Source organism: Akebia trifoliata, chromosome 4, assembly GCF_017979445.1.
Source record: "Akebia trifoliata isolate Shusen 1 chromosome 4, ASM1797944v1, whole genome shotgun sequence".
NCBI classification, from domain to species: Eukaryota; Viridiplantae; Streptophyta; class Magnoliopsida; order Ranunculales; family Lardizabalaceae; genus Akebia; species Akebia trifoliata.
In genome coordinates this window covers 10,593,376-10,612,385 of record NC_141378.1, presented here as the reverse complement: position 1 = coordinate 10,612,385, position 19,010 = coordinate 10,593,376, and the positions used below count along the sequence as shown (strand labels likewise).

At 35.0% G+C, this 19,010-nt stretch overlaps 2 protein-coding genes and 1 non-coding gene across 9 annotated transcripts; 2 read left to right on the top strand and 1 right to left on the bottom strand.

Annotated features, from left to right (window-relative positions):
* The first annotated feature begins 165 nt into the window (after positions 1 to 165).
* TRNAA-CGC (transfer RNA alanine (anticodon CGC)) lies at positions 166 to 238 on the top strand. Its single transcript has one exon. It is a non-coding gene; the product is annotated as a tRNA-Ala (tRNA).
* Positions 239 to 344: 106 nt separating this feature from the next.
* Positions 345 to 8,048, top strand: LOC147403711 (suppressor-like protein). 6 transcript variants are annotated; one of them, XR_015177561.1, is made up of 7 exons: positions 345 to 1,724; positions 2,753 to 3,091; positions 3,432 to 3,565; positions 4,315 to 4,472; positions 4,646 to 4,898; positions 7,434 to 7,573; positions 7,672 to 8,048. XR_015177561.1 is itself a non-coding variant. In XM_086439404.1 (5 exons), the coding sequence occupies exons 1-5, from the start codon at positions 541 to 543 to the stop codon at positions 4,823 to 4,825; spliced, it is 1,995 nt and encodes a 664-aa protein (XP_086295530.1). In that variant the 5' UTR covers positions 345 to 540; the 3' UTR covers positions 4,826 to 5,130. The 6 variants fall into 6 exon arrangements, 1 of the variants encoding a protein (XP_086295530.1); XR_015177564.1 differs by lacking the exon at positions 7,434 to 7,573 and having other exon boundaries at positions 4,646 to 4,893; XR_015177563.1 differs by having other exon boundaries at positions 4,646 to 4,893; positions 7,434 to 8,048.
* A 2,640-nt stretch (positions 8,049 to 10,688) lies between these two features.
* On the bottom strand, positions 10,689 to 16,112 carry SIC (hydroxyproline-rich glycoprotein family protein). Of its 2 annotated transcripts, none has more exons than XM_086439403.1 (4): positions 15,794 to 16,112; positions 12,991 to 13,315; positions 11,329 to 11,999; positions 10,689 to 11,047 (listed from the first exon to the last, which is right to left on the bottom strand). In XM_086439403.1, the coding sequence occupies exons 2-3, from the start codon at positions 13,304 to 13,306 to the stop codon at positions 11,332 to 11,334; spliced, it is 984 nt and encodes a 327-aa protein (XP_086295529.1). In that variant the 5' UTR covers positions 13,307 to 13,315; positions 15,794 to 16,112; the 3' UTR covers positions 10,689 to 11,047; positions 11,329 to 11,331. The 2 variants fall into 2 exon arrangements, with proteins under 2 accessions (XP_086295529.1, XP_086295528.1); XM_086439402.1 differs by having other exon boundaries at positions 11,329 to 12,002; positions 15,794 to 16,108.
* Between the last annotated feature and the right edge of the window lie 2,898 nt (positions 16,113 to 19,010).

The following is a 19,010-nucleotide window of genomic DNA, read 5'->3' as shown; positions in this document are numbered from 1 at the left end:
TTTCTAATAGGTTAATAAAAAAATATTAGGTTTACATCCCCCACCCACCCACCCAAATGCAATATTCGGTTTCTCCCTATAAAAAGCTATTCAAAAGTTATTATGTGGAAAATGACATGTATTTATATAATATATCAAAAGATCTGAACTCTTTTGAACGTAGTAGGGGGTGTAGCTCATATGGTAGAGCGCTCGCTTCGCATGCGAGAGGCACGGGGTTCGATTCCCCGCACCTCCATCATTTGTTCAATTTTAGAATCGTTTAAGCAAAACGAGATGAGTCGGACGAGTTAACTCGATGTAGTCGAGACGAAATGGAATACCGGTTCTAAAACTCGTCTCACGGAGAGGACTGAGCTTCAGGTGGTGTACACCACCACCGACCTTAACTCTTTTGTGGTAGAAGGTTGCAGAAGATTTCTATATCTTCCAGAGAATTTTTTTCTTCTCTTTCGTTTTTAAATTAGGGTTTCTACATTGAAGATTGTACGAAAAAAGTTTTAGGGTTTCTACTTTCTGATTCAATATTGTAGATGAACCATGGATGGAGTTGCCGAACCTCCACAATCCTCCTCTTCTTCCCTCTTCTCTCACAAAACTTCAAGAATCCCCGAAGACACAGTTTTCTACGCTATATTTCCCGATTTCTCTCTCCAACAATCCCCCGAAACCCTAAACCCTAATCACCAACAACACCAACTCTCTTCTTCTTTCCACTCTCTCCATCTCCAAATTCTCGACATAATCTCTCCATACATCACCAATCACATTTGGCAACACGAACCCTTCAATCTCTCCATCTCAACAGACCCTAACCCTAATTGTCTCTGTTCTTCCCAAATTCCTCACCTCCATGGAAAAACACGATTCGGTGATAACCTAGAAGATGAATGGTTTGTTGTTTTCATCCTCTTTGAAATCACCCGTAAAATCCCCACACTTTCCATTCGGGTTTGGGACACCGATGGAGAGTTCCTTCTCATCGAAGCTGCTTTCTCGCTTCCTCGATGGGTAAACCCCGAAAACAGCTTGAATCGGGTGTTTATAAGACAAGGTGAACTTCACATTGTTCCTAGAAATCAGTTCCCGTCGAACCCTAGCTTGTATGATTCGTTACGGTTTTTAGTTAATGATAGTGGAGAAGCTAGGGCATCGGATTCAGTTCAATTGGCTTTGAAAAATCGGATTTTGGGTTATCCAGAGAGAGCTAGGTTGAATATGCATCGAGTTAGGGTTAGGGTTCCAGTGTCGGTGGCGCAGGTACTAAAGAACGAACCTTGTTTGATTTCAATGGCGGTTGAGGGTTTTTATGATAGAGATATAGATTCTATGAAGTACGCCTCTCGGATGGAGAAGTTTTTGGGTGGTGGTAGCGGAGAAGAACTTGTTCAGATATCTGTTCAGATGTCAAGGGCAATGTATGCTCAAATGATGCAGCAGAAGTTTCAGGCACCCAAGTGTTATCCGATGCCACCGAGGACGGATAGTTCTGTTTATATGGAAGCGGAATTGGGGATGAAAATTGCATGTGGGTTCGAGATGATGTATCAGCAGAGGCGTTGGGAAGGATCAGGAGTGAAGGGTAGTACGTGGGAAGCGTTTCGAGAGAGCTTAGAGAGTAGTGGGTATTTCAAGGGGCTTCTCCCTGGATCGAAAGAGCATCGTCAGCTCTTGGAAAATGCGCAAGAGTATTATAGAAATAGTTCCTTGTTTTCAAGGACAAGGTATATTCCTTATCTTCATTTGATTATAATTTTTGTTTCATTTTACTAGGTTAATTATCCTCTTGAAGAATATAATTGATGCTATATTTGTAGAGAAATTGATCCAAGAATTATTCAGAATAAAAATAAAGCAAGATGCAATCACGCACAAAACACTAAGATTTTTACATGGTCCTCTTGAGATTGAGGTATGAAGAGAAATTTGCAGTTACTGATTACACCTTTTCACTGAAAATAGAAATATATACCCCCAGGAAAAACCTAACTGGGGTTTTACCTAATACCAGTGAAATTAGGAAAATACCCTTGGGGAAATTTCTTTAGAGGCCTTCGCCCCCAAACCCCCACCTTCCGGCAGGGGATCCACGCCCCCCTCCTTAATGACCAGTAGCATCTTATCAATTTCTTACCTATAAAAAAATGACCAGTACAATCAGGCTCCACAAATGATAACAATATTGGTATAGGACAGGTAGGTTTTAGATTTGACGCAAATGCAGATGAAACACGAGCACCCCATTAGATGGGATCCTCCATCATGATCTTCTAGGTCAAAGTATTGACTTATTCAGATGATCCTATCTATTGTTGTCAAGACATTTTTCTTGACTTACAATTCATTTCTCAACTTGTACCAAAACACAATAAGATACATGAATTTCTTCTTGGTAGAACATCAAGTGATGGCTGATTGTAACCATGATGTGTTTTCTGGTCACACAAATGAATATGATAGATAGTGGGTCTTCATCCCTTGTATGTATGCACATGTACCGAACAAGTTCCTGTATGGAAATTTGTATCCACTACTTTTTATCATCCGAAGTTTGAAAACAAATAATTCATCAAAGCAAACTCATGATTTGACTTTTTCACACCGGTTTGTGTAATGTGAAAGCTTGGTTTTCTTTTTCTATTTGCTTAGGAAAAAGATAAATCAATGGTATTGTTTTCATTGCATATTATAAATTGTATCCACTATTTACCGAATTTTGTGTTAATCATGTGGTATGTTATTCTTGTTTCAGTGAAATGATGAATGCTCCAGTGAGACGCATTGATGAGATTCTAGCTTCACACCATTCTGCCGATGACTTTAGGGGTCTTGACCTTCCTCCTTCAGATGATGATGCTTGGCTCTACAATGGAGAGGATGAGTTAAACTCAGCCCTTTTAGAGAGACAGAAAGAGATGGAAACTTACGAATTGAAGCATAAAAAGAGCCAGAGGTCAAGGGAACAAAAAGAAACTAATCAATCATCTAGCACAGGATTAAATGAGTTTGATCCTGGTGATATAGCAAAAACCATGCAGGCATTTGTCCATAAAGTGTCAAGCTATGAGGGAGCAGAGGTTCCCGAGAATAGGTTTGTGATGCTTCTTAGTATTTTGTATTTTGTGAATTATTTATTTTTATTACCCACAATTAGTGGGATTTTGTAAGAACTATTTACTTTCCTCCATGTGACAAAGATATGGACTTGTGTCTTTGTCCAAAATGGGTATCAAGTGTTGGGCACTCGCACTCCTTCAAACCTGACATGCATGTGCAGTTTTGACACTTCATTTAATATTAAGTTACAAGTCAGTTTCTGATCGTTGCTTATCTGCATGTCTGATGACTAGTAGGCATATTTGTTTTACTTGCATGCTGTAAATTAATGGCTGAGCACAACATCTAACTGATTTTGTGTTCCTTTTTTTAAGGGACTCAAAGGAAGTGGATCTCGATGTAGAACGCTTTATTAAAGACATGGAATCAGTAATGGGACATGTAAGTGGTGAAGGCAATGTTAATGATGCTGATTCTGAAGAAGGGTCATCTTCAGATATGGATTTTGGTACTTTCTACATTAATTTCTTGTATTTTTTCTAAATATTGGTATCTTTTCTTCTGTATATAATACTGGAAGCAAAGGGAAATTTATTGTTCTTCGTAATAATTATGACATAAAGGTCTGGCTGGTCTGTTGTTTCGCCTCGGCAAAGCAACTCAACCAACATGTAGGGCTGCTGATTCTTGATGTTGAAATTATCTTTTCCTATGGTTATCAAGAAAATTATCTTTACCTATTGAAAAAAAACAAACTAGGATCCTTGCTACTAGGTGTCAGAATTTCAAGCTTGGTAGGGTTATGTTTAATTGGGTTTAAAATATCATTAAAATTTCCACATTTCTGAAAACATCCATGAAAAAAGGTAGGCAGAAGTAGCCAATGTTCAGAAAGTAGGAATAAGTACCCAATACTTGAGCATCACTAGGACATGTTAAGACCTTCGGTATCCAGCAATTCCAACACTTCAGTAGTGGGTTGGGGTTGCATTTTGACAAAGTTAAGCTTATGCAAATTATTATTTGAAGTTCCTTTTTGAGTTCGGCTAAGAAACTCCAAATTTGGTTTTGATTTTATAAGTATTATCAGAAACAAAAACAAAAAACACACAAACTAAAAGCTTCGGGCATTTCTCTCTAGTTCGCACAAAGTATTCATTTAACCTTTTAAGTATTGGAATCTCATAAACAAGGAGACTTGCTAGATGAGTCCAAAGATGAGACTGATGAGTTATCACTAATGGTTAAAACATGCAGATGAGTCTGAAGATGGGAGTGATCTTGCAGAGGATGAGGATAGAGGGGATACTTTTATGGATTCCTATTCTGATGCTCTAAATGAGGAGCTAAAGAAGACTACTCTCAAGAAAAGTTTCATTCGCGCAGATGAGCAGTCCTCAAGTAAAGCCAACGAGGTGGTTCTCTCCCTACATCACACTCTGTGATTGTCTAACATGCTCATTCAGTTTTTGGTGTTATTCGTCCATTGTGTCTACCAACTGAAATTAAATATTTTCATGGGACATTGCATGTTTTATATATTATCCCACATTCAACTAAACATGTATGATTTGGATCCGAAATGCAGGGAACTACGAATATCTCTGAGGATATGGATGAGGATTTCACTCCCGTTGATGTGGATGTGAATCTTGTAAAGAGCCTGCTTGATTCCTTCTCTTCTCAACAAGGTCTTCCTGGCCCTGCTTCCAACTTGCTTGGGCTTATGGGTCGGCAGCTCCCACAAGATTCTGGCAAAGACAAATGAACCTCTTCTTCTATCTTACATATTAAACGTGTTTTAGGGGCGTGTTCCATATCATTCATGGTTCTCATGTGAGGTGACCCTTCAGCTCTATCTTCCTTTTTGTGATGGGTTAATTGTAGTATCAAGGTTAATGTACACATCTTGAATGTATTATGCTTACTTTATATATATTTGTTGCGGACTCAGATCCGTATTTCAGTTTGCATACCAGGAAAAAGAATGGATTAAAAAGGACTCGTCAACAAAAAGAAAAACAAAAAATTTATGACCACAAAAGCCTAATGCCACTAATTATTTTGTTTCTCTTTTGTTGTGTGACCTGTTTTGAACACGCCTAAAATTTCCTGTTTTAGACTGCTCGATTCTGTTAAATACAAAACATTTAGCCTTTGAGAACACTCATTCTGTAGAATAGAAACCATTCAATCTAAGAACGATGCATCTGTAGAAGAGCATGATCATCGTCATTTAAGCTTTAACCCCCAAAAACATGAGTTTACTTGTAGAAGAGAATATGTTGTTTTTTGAGGAAGTACCTAGACACTCGTACTGATCTCTTAAAAAGGATACTTAATACAAGTCTAAACTTGATAAGCTAGCCAATGAAAAAATCATACACCAGCCATTGAGGTATTGAACTTACAAGTCACACTATGAAACTATAGGAAAATCCCTTTGGTGGCCATCGAGGTATTGAACCTACAAAATCAATACCTCAGTTTTTCTTATGCTCTCGGATCTTCCATGTACATTTTACCATTCCAAAATCTCTTTGGTGGTTTTCATTTTACAGCTTGTGGAAGTTATCCCGCCCACCATCTTCCCCACTTTTCTTAATCTCTTCCAAAATTCTTGTTGTGCTACGTGCGCCAATTATGATGAATAGTACGGAAAAGAGAAAAATAAGAACACACATATTTAACATGGTTTGGCGGTGTGCTTACATCCACAGGAGCAAGGGGTTGAATTTTCACTATATGTCAAATTAGGATTACATCATATGAATTTATAGTAAACCCTAGCCGTACAATAGGTATTAGAAAATTTCAATAATACCCCTGTACCGTACCGCGGGGGCAACGCCCCTGCATCCCCTACCTATTAATCGTCCCTGGCAATAAATCAATAAATTACATTCCAAAAGGCATATGCCGTTGTTCCACTCTGTTCGGAACACTACATTCTCCTCTCTCCGCTTCGCTTCACTCTCGGCATCAGCCTGCTTTCTCCATATACGTGATCCACTCAATATGAGTCACATACTACAACAATTCTCATATTTGCTTTTAATGATCGTAAAATTATTTAAGTCTTTAATTTTCTTTTCTCTACTTCACGCTAGTTCGTGGACATGTTTCTCACATTCTCTATTACCTAATTTTTGTATAGACCATCATATGCCTTATGCTTGGCTTCACTCACCAAACTCTTAATTTTTTGTTTTATATTTATTCTTTCTTTTTTGTATTTTTATATTTATATTTTCCCAAGTTTTTCTTTATTTTAATTATTTGCAAAGCCTTGTAAAGGATTTGCGTGCGCGTTCATGTGTGTTTGTTTGTTTTAAGACTCTGCAAGGAACTCTTTTGCTACTCATTTAATGCCACTGTATCACTGTTTTCTCGTCATCTAAGATTCACCTTTCTTCCTTCATTAATCTATTTGGCTTCACTCACCAAACTCTTAATTTTTTGTTTTATCTTTGTTCTTTATTTTTTGTATTTCTATATTAAAATTTTCCCAAGTTTTTCTTTGTTTTAATTATTTGCAAAGCCTTGTAAGGGATTTGGAAATGCCAATGTTTTTTGTTCTTTCAGATTCCACCACCTTATTCCTCGATCTTTTAAACTTTAGTTAAACATAGAAAACCAATAGTTTATGTTATATGGTTGAATTTTCTTTAGGGATAGAACTACAGTCTTTTGCATATTGATCGCTTATTTCTCCTAAAATATAAAAATGTATATCTGGTTTTTATTTATTCCAATATTAAAAGTAACCAGATGTTCATCCATCTTTTTGAAATATGTCTTTTCTATTACTAAATCATATGCCATCATGAATTTAAATATCAGACATCTAACCTTATTTCGTTCTCCAAACTTGAAGTGCTCTATGCACCTCTCATATGCTCTACTTTCCTTGAATAATCATATGTGTCTCATAAATATCCTTTTTCTATGGAGAAATATTTGAATGAGGTCATCCATGTCTTTCATGAAATATGTTCTGATGTTTTATCCTAATCCAGTTTGTGTTAATTATCTCTTTCTTTGCTACAAGTTTTATATCTAACAGTTGATCGCCAATCTCCCGACACCTGCCACTTTTCCCTCATGGATCTTTATCTACTATTGTGGGTACATGTTTTTTATTTTCTCTTTCTTTTGTACCAGAGCTTGTAGCCATCAATTCCTTAGCTTTTGTTATTTTCCAAAAAAAAATATTCTTGCTAAAAAGCTATGTTAATTTTATTTCATCAAATTCCCCACGTTCCAAGTGGCAAGATGGATTTTACACTAGTGGACTAACTTTTTTTACTTCATTTGTCCACTATGATGGAAGTATCCTTACCTGCTTCTCACCTCAACCTGGTATTTCTGTGCAGCATTCCTAGAGGATTTCCTTAGCATGTCGCCTCCGGGGAATCCCTAGCATGAATGAAATTAAATGATAGATCAAGATTCGTGTTAGGAGGTGGCAGGTTTTTAATGCTGGCTGCTAACCAGCCTTTTTCATCTTCATAGGGTGGTTTGCTTGACCTCCTTTGCTGCTTTAATCAAATTTCTATTTATTTACTTTTAAAAAAAGTGCTTCCATAGGTTCAAATACCTTGATTCTTGCAGGACATCCACATTGCTCGGAGGTTTTAGATGCCAAACTTCTTTTTCCTTTGCAAATCCAATGGGGGAGTAAATGGATCATATATTATTACATTCTTTTTCTTTAGTTCTTTGGTCTCACTTTCTAGCCGTTTTTTCACATTACTTGGGTGATGCCAAATTCAGTGATGTCTTTATTGCAAAGTTGGGATCAAACTTGTTTCTGTGGTAGGAAGAGGATTTTGTGGAATTTCTTTTTATTGGCACTATACTGAGAGTCTGTATGCTTGAAGTATGTTGTTTATTTTTCTTGTTTCTTAGGTCGGTCTACTCGATTGCTTTTTGTACATTCTTCTTTTATTTGAAATAAAGTTTATATTTATTTTTTATTTTTTTGAAAACATTGCTCAGAGTTCATGGGGGTTGTTGTATTGTGATGATTTCAACAATTCCCCTACCTTTCAGAATCTTTAATTTTGTGGGAAAACAATTCAGTTTGATTAGTTTTGGGGATATGATAAGAAATATGAGCATTCAAGAAGTCCATCGGCAACAACAGTGAAAAATATATTGGATGGAATACTATCGACTTGGTCGAGTTTTCAATCTTACTTAGCTATATGTTCAAGCAGTGCACCTGCAAAAGCTCTCTAGAAAATGTGATTTTCTAGGTGCATGTGTTTTCTTGGGAAAACAAATTCTTCCCACAGTAGAAAATGCTATGCCGCCCCATGCCCCATGGAAATGATTTTCCACCTCTTAATATTATTCTCTGCATGATTATTTATTCTACGCTCCCCAAAACCAAAACTAACCTTCTGTTTGACATTTTTTAGATGTAATTCATTTTTTAGGAAATTAATCTTCCCATCAACGTTTTCCAGGGAATTCATTTTTCTTTTGTGCAATGTGCAGACCCTTAACTTCCATAACACGCACACACTCTCTCTCTCTCTCTCTCATTCCTTCCTACATATTTCTTGATTAAAGAAATGCTAAAATTATAAGTAAAATGCTACTAAGAGCGATTTCAATCCGTGTCTTTAAAATTTATCACCAGATTGGGATCTTCTCTGCTCTCCTCCTCCGAACCAATTTGAACTCCAATGGGTCACCCCTCCTAATTTCTAAATCAGGGATTGAACGAAAAGAAATAAAATAAATAGGAGGCAAAAATTATATTTAAAATAAATTTTATAAAAAAATGAAAGTTAAAATGACATTTTATGTTAAAAAGAAAGGATAAATTGAGTATTTAAAGTAATGAATAGTGAAATAAAGATCTCTTAAAATTCTCAACATCTCTAGGTATAGAAACGTGAATAGTGAAAGAAAGGGCATCAAAGATATGGACACCGATTGGAGTTAGCTTTCTATTTCTTTATCTATAAAGTTAGAGAGATGGTTAACTGTTGGAGTTGCTCTAAACAACACTAGAAATGCATTAAAACAGTTTCCAACCTCCTAAAAGACAATATATGAAAATATTACTATTATTTCAAACCAAAAATTACCTCAAATATTGATATTCATCCAAATGCGTTATGAGGCTACTTTAGACCTCAATAATCTACATTAATAGATTTCTAATAGGACCTTCTCTTGTTTGGTTGCTTAGATTTTTTTTTTTTTTTTTCGTAATTGGGAAGGAGGAAAATATTTTCTTTAAAATCTTTTCCCATATATTTATTATCTATTTTCTTTATATATTGTGGCAACCCCTAAAATATCTACAAGAGAGTTCATAGACAAAAATCCTTGCAATTTCCAGGTAGGGCTTGTTAACCACATATACCACTGAAATTATGTAGATTTTTTGTAAAACCATTGAAATTATAGCGAGAACTCTTTATCATTTTGCAATGCTTACTTTTTGAGATTTTATATTTAAAAAATGTCATTCAGCATGACGACATCCTTGCTTGAAGGTGCAACTTATCTAAGTTGGCAAAAAGATGTGTGGAATGCTGATCCAGGACCTTGGTTCAAGTCTGTTGAACCCACCTTCATGACTTCTAACCACCTTGTTGGCCTAGCCAAAAAGTACATAAATACAGAAAAATAATAAATAAGAGGGCATTTATAGAATTATAGAAAATTAAAAATTTCCCATGAAGTCTAGGACATAATGGCTTGGAATTGAAATATACCCAGTCCTCCAGATACCTAGAACGCACCAATTTTAAGGTTGTGAGTGGGTAAGTGAGCAAATTTAAAGACACTAACTAAATATATAAGTTTTTTTTTTTTGAAAGGAGGTTGTGAAAAAAAAAAATGTTTGAGCCCAGATTTTTGGCAACCTCGCTCTATAACTGAATTTCTCAAATTCAAATTTAATCTGCTCATATTAAAACATATTCCAGCATGCAACTACTCTTTCCTTCAATGTTTGTAAGAAACTGTTTAAAAACAGAAATACCTGAACCAAAACAGGTTATAAATCAAAGCCATCTACAAATGTTTTTCTATCAAGTGTTGTAAGTGAAAACATTCAGTGTCCACTCTCAAATTGGGTAGTAAGGGTCGAAAAAAGACAACCACTCATTCTTAAGACCAAAGAATCAGGTGGATAAAGAGGTAACATAGCTCTCCCCTTTCTTACTATTTCTATTTTAATTTAAAGAAAAGGGGGGGGAGGGGGACATACATGAGCTTTTGTGTGATCGCATATCACCATATATGCTATTTGAAAACAACAAGAATAAGCCAAAAATTTGAACCACTACTGAATACATGTGCAGGCAAGAGACAACCCAACAAACTAAAACATCTAAACCATGAAACTGGATTGTGGGAGAGCAATACAAGCATCATGCTTTAGGCAAAACAGTGGAATGTTGTATTCTAAATGGTGAGAATCTAGTAGCCGAAACCATTAATAGCTTACACTCTGACCTGATTAGCTTGGGGCACACGTAATCTCATGTGAATCAACAAGGACCATCTTGGCTGGGCTACATAGTTGTAGGAATCCCACCATACTCACTGCCATGTCTAAGCTACTACAATGTAACATATTTGTTATTTCTCACTACAAGTAATGATAAAATAACATAAAATAAAAGAATTGCAAAAGTGGATTCAGAACATATCAAACTAATGACATTTGTCTCATAAAACATAACAATTATCTACTTGGCCATGCTACAACAAATTTTGATGGCCATCAGATCCAAACACTTCTATTCAAATGCTTATTATTGATACACTGTCCTAAATCACTAACTTAATGTACCTTCCTCTCCAAAGAGGGTGTGTATGTGATTTTTCTAGTTAATGCATTTCAGCAGAGAAGTCTCAACAGTTAAGTTTATAATCTTTGGCACATTTCCCCCTTTCTTTGAGAATCCTCTCTTTCCAGGTTGTGTAGGTAGAGGAACAACAAGTTCTACCAAAGCTCCTACAATGTTAGATGGAATCAAGAATTTTAAATAGACATATAAATGGAAATGCAACCATGTAAGCATGGTTTAAAATATCAGAATGTATCAGTTGATACATATTGGTATTGGCCAAGACCAATATGTATCGGTTTGTATCAAATGTATCGGCTTATACAGTATCAGTTTTTTCATTAACCGAAACATTCAATCGATATGATATTTTAAACCATGCATGTAAGCAATAGAATGATAACAGAAGCTCATGGGAAGGTTAAGCTTCCATTCCTTCACAACTTACCTCTCATATATTACTTGCATCATTAGTGACCTCCTCAAAAGCAGCAGCCAAGCAATCAGCGAAACTTGATTGAGAGCTGAATTCGGCAACCGCTTCTGACACTCTAGCTTTTTTCATAATGACAGATTTCGGAAGCCAGGATGAACCCGGTATATTCCTAACAATAGGTTTCAACATCCTCCATGGGTCTTCAACCATTGACTTGTTATAAAACAGTTCTGGTCTTTCTAGAGCCGATACATGAGAATGGAAACCTCGTCCTCTTCCACCGCTGCGGCCTGAACTAGGGCTAAACCGGGGACCACTACCTCTTCCTGAACTAGAATTAGGGCTACTTCCCCATCCAAAACCCGGGCCGGGACTGTTGCCGAATCGTTGGCCACTACCTCGTCCTGAACTAGGACTAGGGCTACCTCCCCGTCCTCCAAAACTAGGGCTCGGGAAAGCACCAGTCATTGATGAGTTCATGGGAAAGCCATGGCCACCTGTACCACCGGGTCTGTTCCAGACTCCAGGAGGAGTTCCTCGATGTCCGGGAAATGGACCGGCCATTCTTACTGGGCTTCTCCAAGAGCCAGAGCTATGATAAGGCAATGGTGATCCAGACATTCTTTGATCGGGAGAATAATTTGGAAATTGATGACTAGGATTCATATCAAAGTTCCTTGGTCCTGCTGAATCGAAAACACAAACTTCAGACTTGTGCATGCAGAATATACCGGTCTCAACATAGTCACCAAATTCTCCGACTAATTGAATAATCGTGATTTTTCCTTCACTGATTTAATCACGACTTTTTCAATAAATCATGACTTTTATGAACTTCACGATTAAATCACGAACATTGCAATTAAATCAAATCAAAACGAAAAAATAAAATTGAAGCACTAGTAAAAGAAGATGACCTTGATGAAGATGATGGTGACCATTTTATTGATGAAGCACTAGATAATGAGGATTTACTTATTGTGGATGCAAGGATGATATCTATATACGGGGGTTTGGTGATTTATCATTGTGGTTTAATATGAGATTTGGTGATATAATATGAGAACACCGCCTAGTATGAATAATTACACAAACTTAAGCCTAGCCCGATTCCTTTCCAATTTTTTTTTTTCTGATTTTTTTCAGACCTTACTGAAATTTTCCCTTGCCGACTTATTACCGAACCCCAACTTGATGACTATGGATCTCACAGATCATGGATTTGGGAAAAAAAAATCCACATATTATCAGAACAGCTAACTAGAAGGACATCAATATTCATGAAACACAGGGAAAGTACTCAGTTTCCATTTATAGGATATGACGCATGTGATCTTTATTCAAGGGAGCCAAAATGCAACCATCACAAATTTTACAAGAGTCCAAAAAAGTATAGTAGTCAGATGAATCTGAAACGGGTGATATTTTATTAGGTCAATTAACGCCCCAAATGGCGAAGGAGTCATTGTATGCTACTCTATGAATCCATTTGAACAATTTTGGAACCATCTGATTCGTCCAGATCCAAGATGACTCAGGAAAAACCAGATTAAAAACTATGGAAATAGATTTCAACCCAATGATAAAAAACTTAACTATGTATCAACAAACAATTTGACAAATAGGCAATCATGATTAAACAAGACAAATAGAACTTCAAAAACAAATTGTTACCCAAAAGAGATGATGATGGTGGCGGAGGCATGGGAGAAGCACCACTGCTAGGAGGTGAGAAATAATTTGGTGAAGTCTGGAACGTGCCCTTGCCCTTTCTCTTGTTACCAGAGAAAGCAGCCATTGGATCAGTGTAAAAATCAAACCTTGGAGTGGCAGGTGAATTTTCTTGCACTGTTGGAGCTGTGGAAGGTTCAACAAATGGATTGGAAAGACTGGAAACAGTAGAAGTGTCAATGTTGTGAGAAACTTCTTCCTGTGCTGCCTCCATTCGCATAGCTTTCAATCTTTCTCTTCTTTTCTCTGATTCCTCCATCTATCTTATCTGAGGATTCAAACAACAAACGTATGACCAATGCAGATTGAGAGAGGAGTATAGATCAATTCGTATCCAAACAAGGAGGGAAATAGTAATAAAAGCCCTAATCATGGAAAGATGAAGAGAAAACAGAAATAGAACAGAACTCGATGGCTCAAATTTCCCTTAAAAACCCAACAAAATCCGATAAAACTACCTTAAATTATGTTAGAATTTGGTGTAAGATGAAACACATGTGGGTTACCTCTGATCAAGAGACACCACCCTTCAAATACTGCCAGCAGTACTTTTGGGCTAGAATGGTGTTTGGAAACTATCCCGACTTCAGGGAAGGGGAAAAAAAAAAAGGGCCAAAATAGCATTATATTTAACACGTCACTTTTTAATCCTCTAATGTTATCTTATGTCCTGAAAAAGGTTTTTTGAGGACAAAACTATAAAAATTAAATTATCAAAAAAAAAAAAAGGGGGACAAAACTATAAAAATCACTACAATGTCCACCTAAGCCCAAGCTATTCTAAAAATTCCCCAAATTTTGGCAACACTTCCCTAAAAATTGGAGTTTTGCACTTGTAGAAATATAATTTATAGTTAAAAATATTTCAAATACTATCTATCAAAAAAAATATATATTTCAAATACTCAATCCAGAATATCCTCATATTCAACTAATTACCAGTTTTAGCCTCCTAATGTTATACTATGCCAAAATTCTCAATCCCAATTCACTATCATTAAGCATGTACAATATTGTCCAAAACAGATATAATTATTCTAACAATTTCATTATACAATTTAATCACTGTTGAAAACTATTTCAACTTAAATCAACCAACAAAGCATAATTTTTCTAGTAATTTAACAAAATTTGAGTAATACATACAAGTTGAGCATCATATTCATGCACATTAGACAAAATCAGTACATAAGTTCAAGAACATGCTCTAAAAGGGAAATAGAGCCCCAAATTTATAATTGTTTTTCTGGACTATGGAGATATAAAAAGTCAGATATGCAGTTGTATAGAGGATGTACACACTTTTTATTTTTTGATAACCAAAATTTTATTAGAAGAGGACAAGAAGTCCTCAAGGAGAACAACAAAAGAAAGCAGAAAAGAAAAAACAGAAACAACAACAGAAAAAAAAGAGAGAGAAAGAGAGAGAGAGAGAGAGAAAGGAAGAGAAAAAGCAAACAACAACAAGCAACACCCACACCCAAAAGTGTCACCCTCTGCTAACAAGCTCCCATCTAAGTAAGAAATCCTCGAAACGAAACCCCCTAAACTCGTGACACTTCTTGCGCCAATGAATGCTAAAGATGATCTCCTGCAAAGAATGCTCCTTCCCATCGAAGATCCTTCCATTCATTTCTTTCCACAAACCCCAACAGATAGCCCAGGGGGGGGGGGGTAAAATTCCAAAGCATCCTCTCCTTACCAACAAATTCTATGGACCTCCAACTATGTACAAACACTGCATCAAGTGACAATGCCAAATTCCTCTAATACAAGCTAATTGTTGTCATTAAGGAGTAAATCATTTTTTGGGGAGGTATGAAAAATGGGATTACATCATTTTGGGCAGACTGAGAGACGAACTTCCAAATAGATGATACAAAAAATATTACTGGTTAGATAGACCTGATGGAAGGTAATAACAGTGGCCTGGAAATACTATTGGCACACCTAAGGTGAGTCCTACTAATGCATTACTACTTGATTTAAAATCGCCAATTTAATTTGTCAGGATTATGTTCGCTATGATTCTTGGATCCAACAAAACAACTACTGACTTGGCTTACGTTGCCAATTTCCTAAAAGAAAGCACCAATGTTTCCCAACTCTCTGGTAATGAACTAAGCAACAACAATGCTTGTAACTCATCATCTAGCATCATATTCCTAGCCTTCAATTAGTTTACAATTGAGTGCAGTTCATTAAAACAATCCATGAATTTATTGATCTAAAAAATGATCCAGAACTTTCCTTCTTTGAACTTCAAGTTCACCAACTTCCTAATAAAGGAAAAGAGAGATTCTATTGGCACCCCAACTTTTACTTATTACACTCCCAAATTATTAAAGTACTTATCACACCCCAATTAAAGATTAAAACACACTCTTCAAACATTACAAGACAGTATAACACTCGCTCAAACAATTTCAATAGTTGTTTAAAATTATGATCTGGCTCATATAAAATCCTATACCCAAAAATAGAAACCTAACAAAATAAAAAACAGAGAGATTAAAAGTATAAAAAAATATCAGTTTTTATGTTTGGGGTTTTCCACAACATCAACAAAAAAAAAGATAAAAATTAGGGTTTCCACAACATAAACCGAAAAAGGAAAAAAAAAATAAAACAGAACAAAGAGGGATCTTGAGTTTAGGGTTTCTTATGAAAACATAAATCAAACGTTTTATTATATTAGGAATTGTAAATAAAATTGAAGAAAGCAAGACAGAAAAATAGAACTCACAGAGTTCTTATGTTCGAGTCGATTTAAGGACTTTTTTCGGTGCTCTTTCCTCGACAGGTTGATTCACACTTCGACAGTCGAAACTCAAGAGTGAATCTGATTTTGAAACTTCGATCTTCGAAACCCTTGTGATTTTCTGCTCGAAAATCTCTTGAGAAGTACAGAGAGAGATGGAGACGAGAGATGAAGGTGAGTTCCAGAGTTCGATGGGTTTAGCCTTTAGAACGAATACAGGATCTTTTCTGGAATTTTTGCAATATAACGAGGGTAAAATTGTCATATAACCGTTTTTTTTACGGTAAATATGTGCTCCGCTCAAGTGTGGAGTGTGCCGACTGTCGTGCAAACGAATTGCCGAGCGAACAAGGTTTTAGAACCCGATATTTCCGTATCGTATCATCTCGTCTTCGACTATGCCGAGTTTACTCATCTGAGTCATCCCGTTCTACATTATAAACTTCCTTTTTAATGTATATATATTTTATATTTATGATCGAAAGTTTATTTTGAAAATATTTACCTGACAAATCATTTGTCAAATAAATGATGTGTGTAAAATCTCTTTCTGCTCATTCATTTAAATTGGGCTGTATAGAATTTTTTTAGGAAATCTAGATTTACTAACTTGGTAAGATTTCAAATCTCGTGGCATCCAAAAACATGATCTGATGTTGCATGGATTGTAAGGGACAAATTTTATGAATTTTAAAAATAAATTAAAATTTTAAAATTTTATTTTTCACTATTAAATTTTAATTTTAATTTTGAGAGTTCGATAGCTGTCTATTTTCAAAACCTTCGGATCAAGTCAAAAAATAAAAAAAATGATTTTTCTATTATTTTTTATTTGAGCTTTTCCATGAAATCTATAGTGTTATGGTGTTGGATTTCCAATTTGATAATCCATTATTGAGCTCAGTGATCCTTGGTAAATTTTGAAATCTTATTAAGTTAACAAGAAAAATATTACTATCTTTTTTAATTAAATTAGAAGATGGTACGAGCAAATGGACATATATCAAAAGTGTTTATTTGTAATTTAAACAATTGACTAAAGATTTTTTTTATTATTATATAACAAACGAAAATGATATTTTGTAGTTTTGAAAATTAATTACCTTGATTACAAGGTCGTTTATTGCTATTTTATTATTTTTGACCAAAATGACTTTCTTTAAATCAAGTTTAAACTAAAAAAAGATGGTATCTATGATATCCAAATTTGGTATCTTGTAGCAAATTATTTTCCCAGGGTGAGAGAAGATTTGCGGTCTCAAGTGGGAAATCTTATGAGTGTGGCAAACGATTTTCCCCACTCTTTGTATTTATTTTGCAGTCAAAAACATTAAACTCAACTTTTCCATGGCAAATTATTTTTCTTATAGTTTACCGTGCAATCGAACACACCAAAAGTTTATTTTCCAATAAGGTGAAGCCAAGTGGAGAAGGAGACACCTCAAATGAATCCTCCTGACTGAGAAATATATTAATTTGACCCATTTATCAATGCTCAGTAGATTTTTGCCCATGAGTAGTGATTTATTCTTTCCATTTTTTTTTCCTTTAACACCAAATTAAAATTACGTAACTTTCCTCGTAATCTCTAAAATAATTTGAGTAAGGAGTGGGGCCCACTAAATTATAATTATTAACAAATCATATGGCTAACATGCCCCTAGTCAAGTTTGATAATTTCACGTCAATGCCCTTTCTCACTTTAATATAAAATCTTGACTATTAAGATATGTTTAATATATATCGGATCGTGAGCTTTAGTCCCATGAAAGAGAAAATTGGCCCACTTAACAAAGGGATGTGGCCCACAACACTATATAAGATAATTAAACGTTTTTAGTTTGTGGGCCTTTTTCTCGTTCAACAAAATATTTATTTATTTATTTTTAGGTCTTTACGAAAACGCTCTCATTAATGATGCAAAAACCATTAAGAAGCTGTTTGCATGTTTTGATGGATTCTTAATATGATGTGCGAAGTAGTCTCATCTACACATGGGCAACGTGAAATTGAGATAATTTTTATGTCCCTCCTTTTGGTAAATATTTGGATACTAATCTCGTTCAAACATGCATCCCTATGATAAAGTGTTATAATCTCAATATGTAAGATGTCTCCCATATGATGATAAAGATATATAATACAACTACATCTAGCAATGACATAATATACTACAATGGAAGCATAACTTATTGCGATATATAAGTAAAATTAAGAGTTCTATCTTACAATTCCCTATGTTTATGTAATACAAAGGAAGGAAAAATTGAGACACACAAACACACACACAAGTATTAACCTGCTCTTTAGATATAAAGCAATATTATCTAGATGCCCAAAATATGCAAATTAATCTATTGATCCCAAAACTGCAACAATGTTAAAGATGATTATTGATCATATGAAATCGTAAAACTAATAAATTCATTTATAAACAATGCATGATCCCAAATAACTATAAAATAAAACAAAATGAAATATTGAAATAAATTTGAAATATTAGAAATATGTCATCAACACATAATATAAAACGTAATGACAAGCTACTATAATAAATTTTTGATGATCATAATTGACGTGAACATATAAATTTGGATACAACTGATCCAATAATTCACTAATGTGAAACTCTGTTGTTACTTCCCAATTCTATGATCAACCTCTATCGTACTTGGGTGATTGGTTTCTAGTTTTGGTTTGTTGTTGACTAAGATCTTAAGAAATGATCCTTAAGTTATTTATTCTTTCCAATGATACGACCTAACTGATAAAAAAAATCTCCTATCGCAACTTTAATCAATAATTTGCTAATTTGTTAAAAAAAATCTTGATATTCATAATGAAATTTTCAAGGCATTACATTCTCCTATATAATAAGAATTGCATCATCAAAATTAAGACTATATTCCATTCCTCAAATAATCAATAATTATTATTTCCACATATCTAACTATTTTTTTGCTTTGTGGTTCTCTACAAAGTTGTATAAAACATCCATCGAGTTTTTATAAATGATATAGTCAAATGAATTTGGTATCTTTAATATAAGAACACAATTTTCTATTAGTTTATATATTTTATTTATACACTAAAGTTTGCCCATGCCTATATGAATATCCTTTTTGGGGTTACATACCGAATATAGTAAAATTATAGGGGTATTATTGAAAAAATAAAAAGAAAAAAAAAAGAAAAAAAAGAG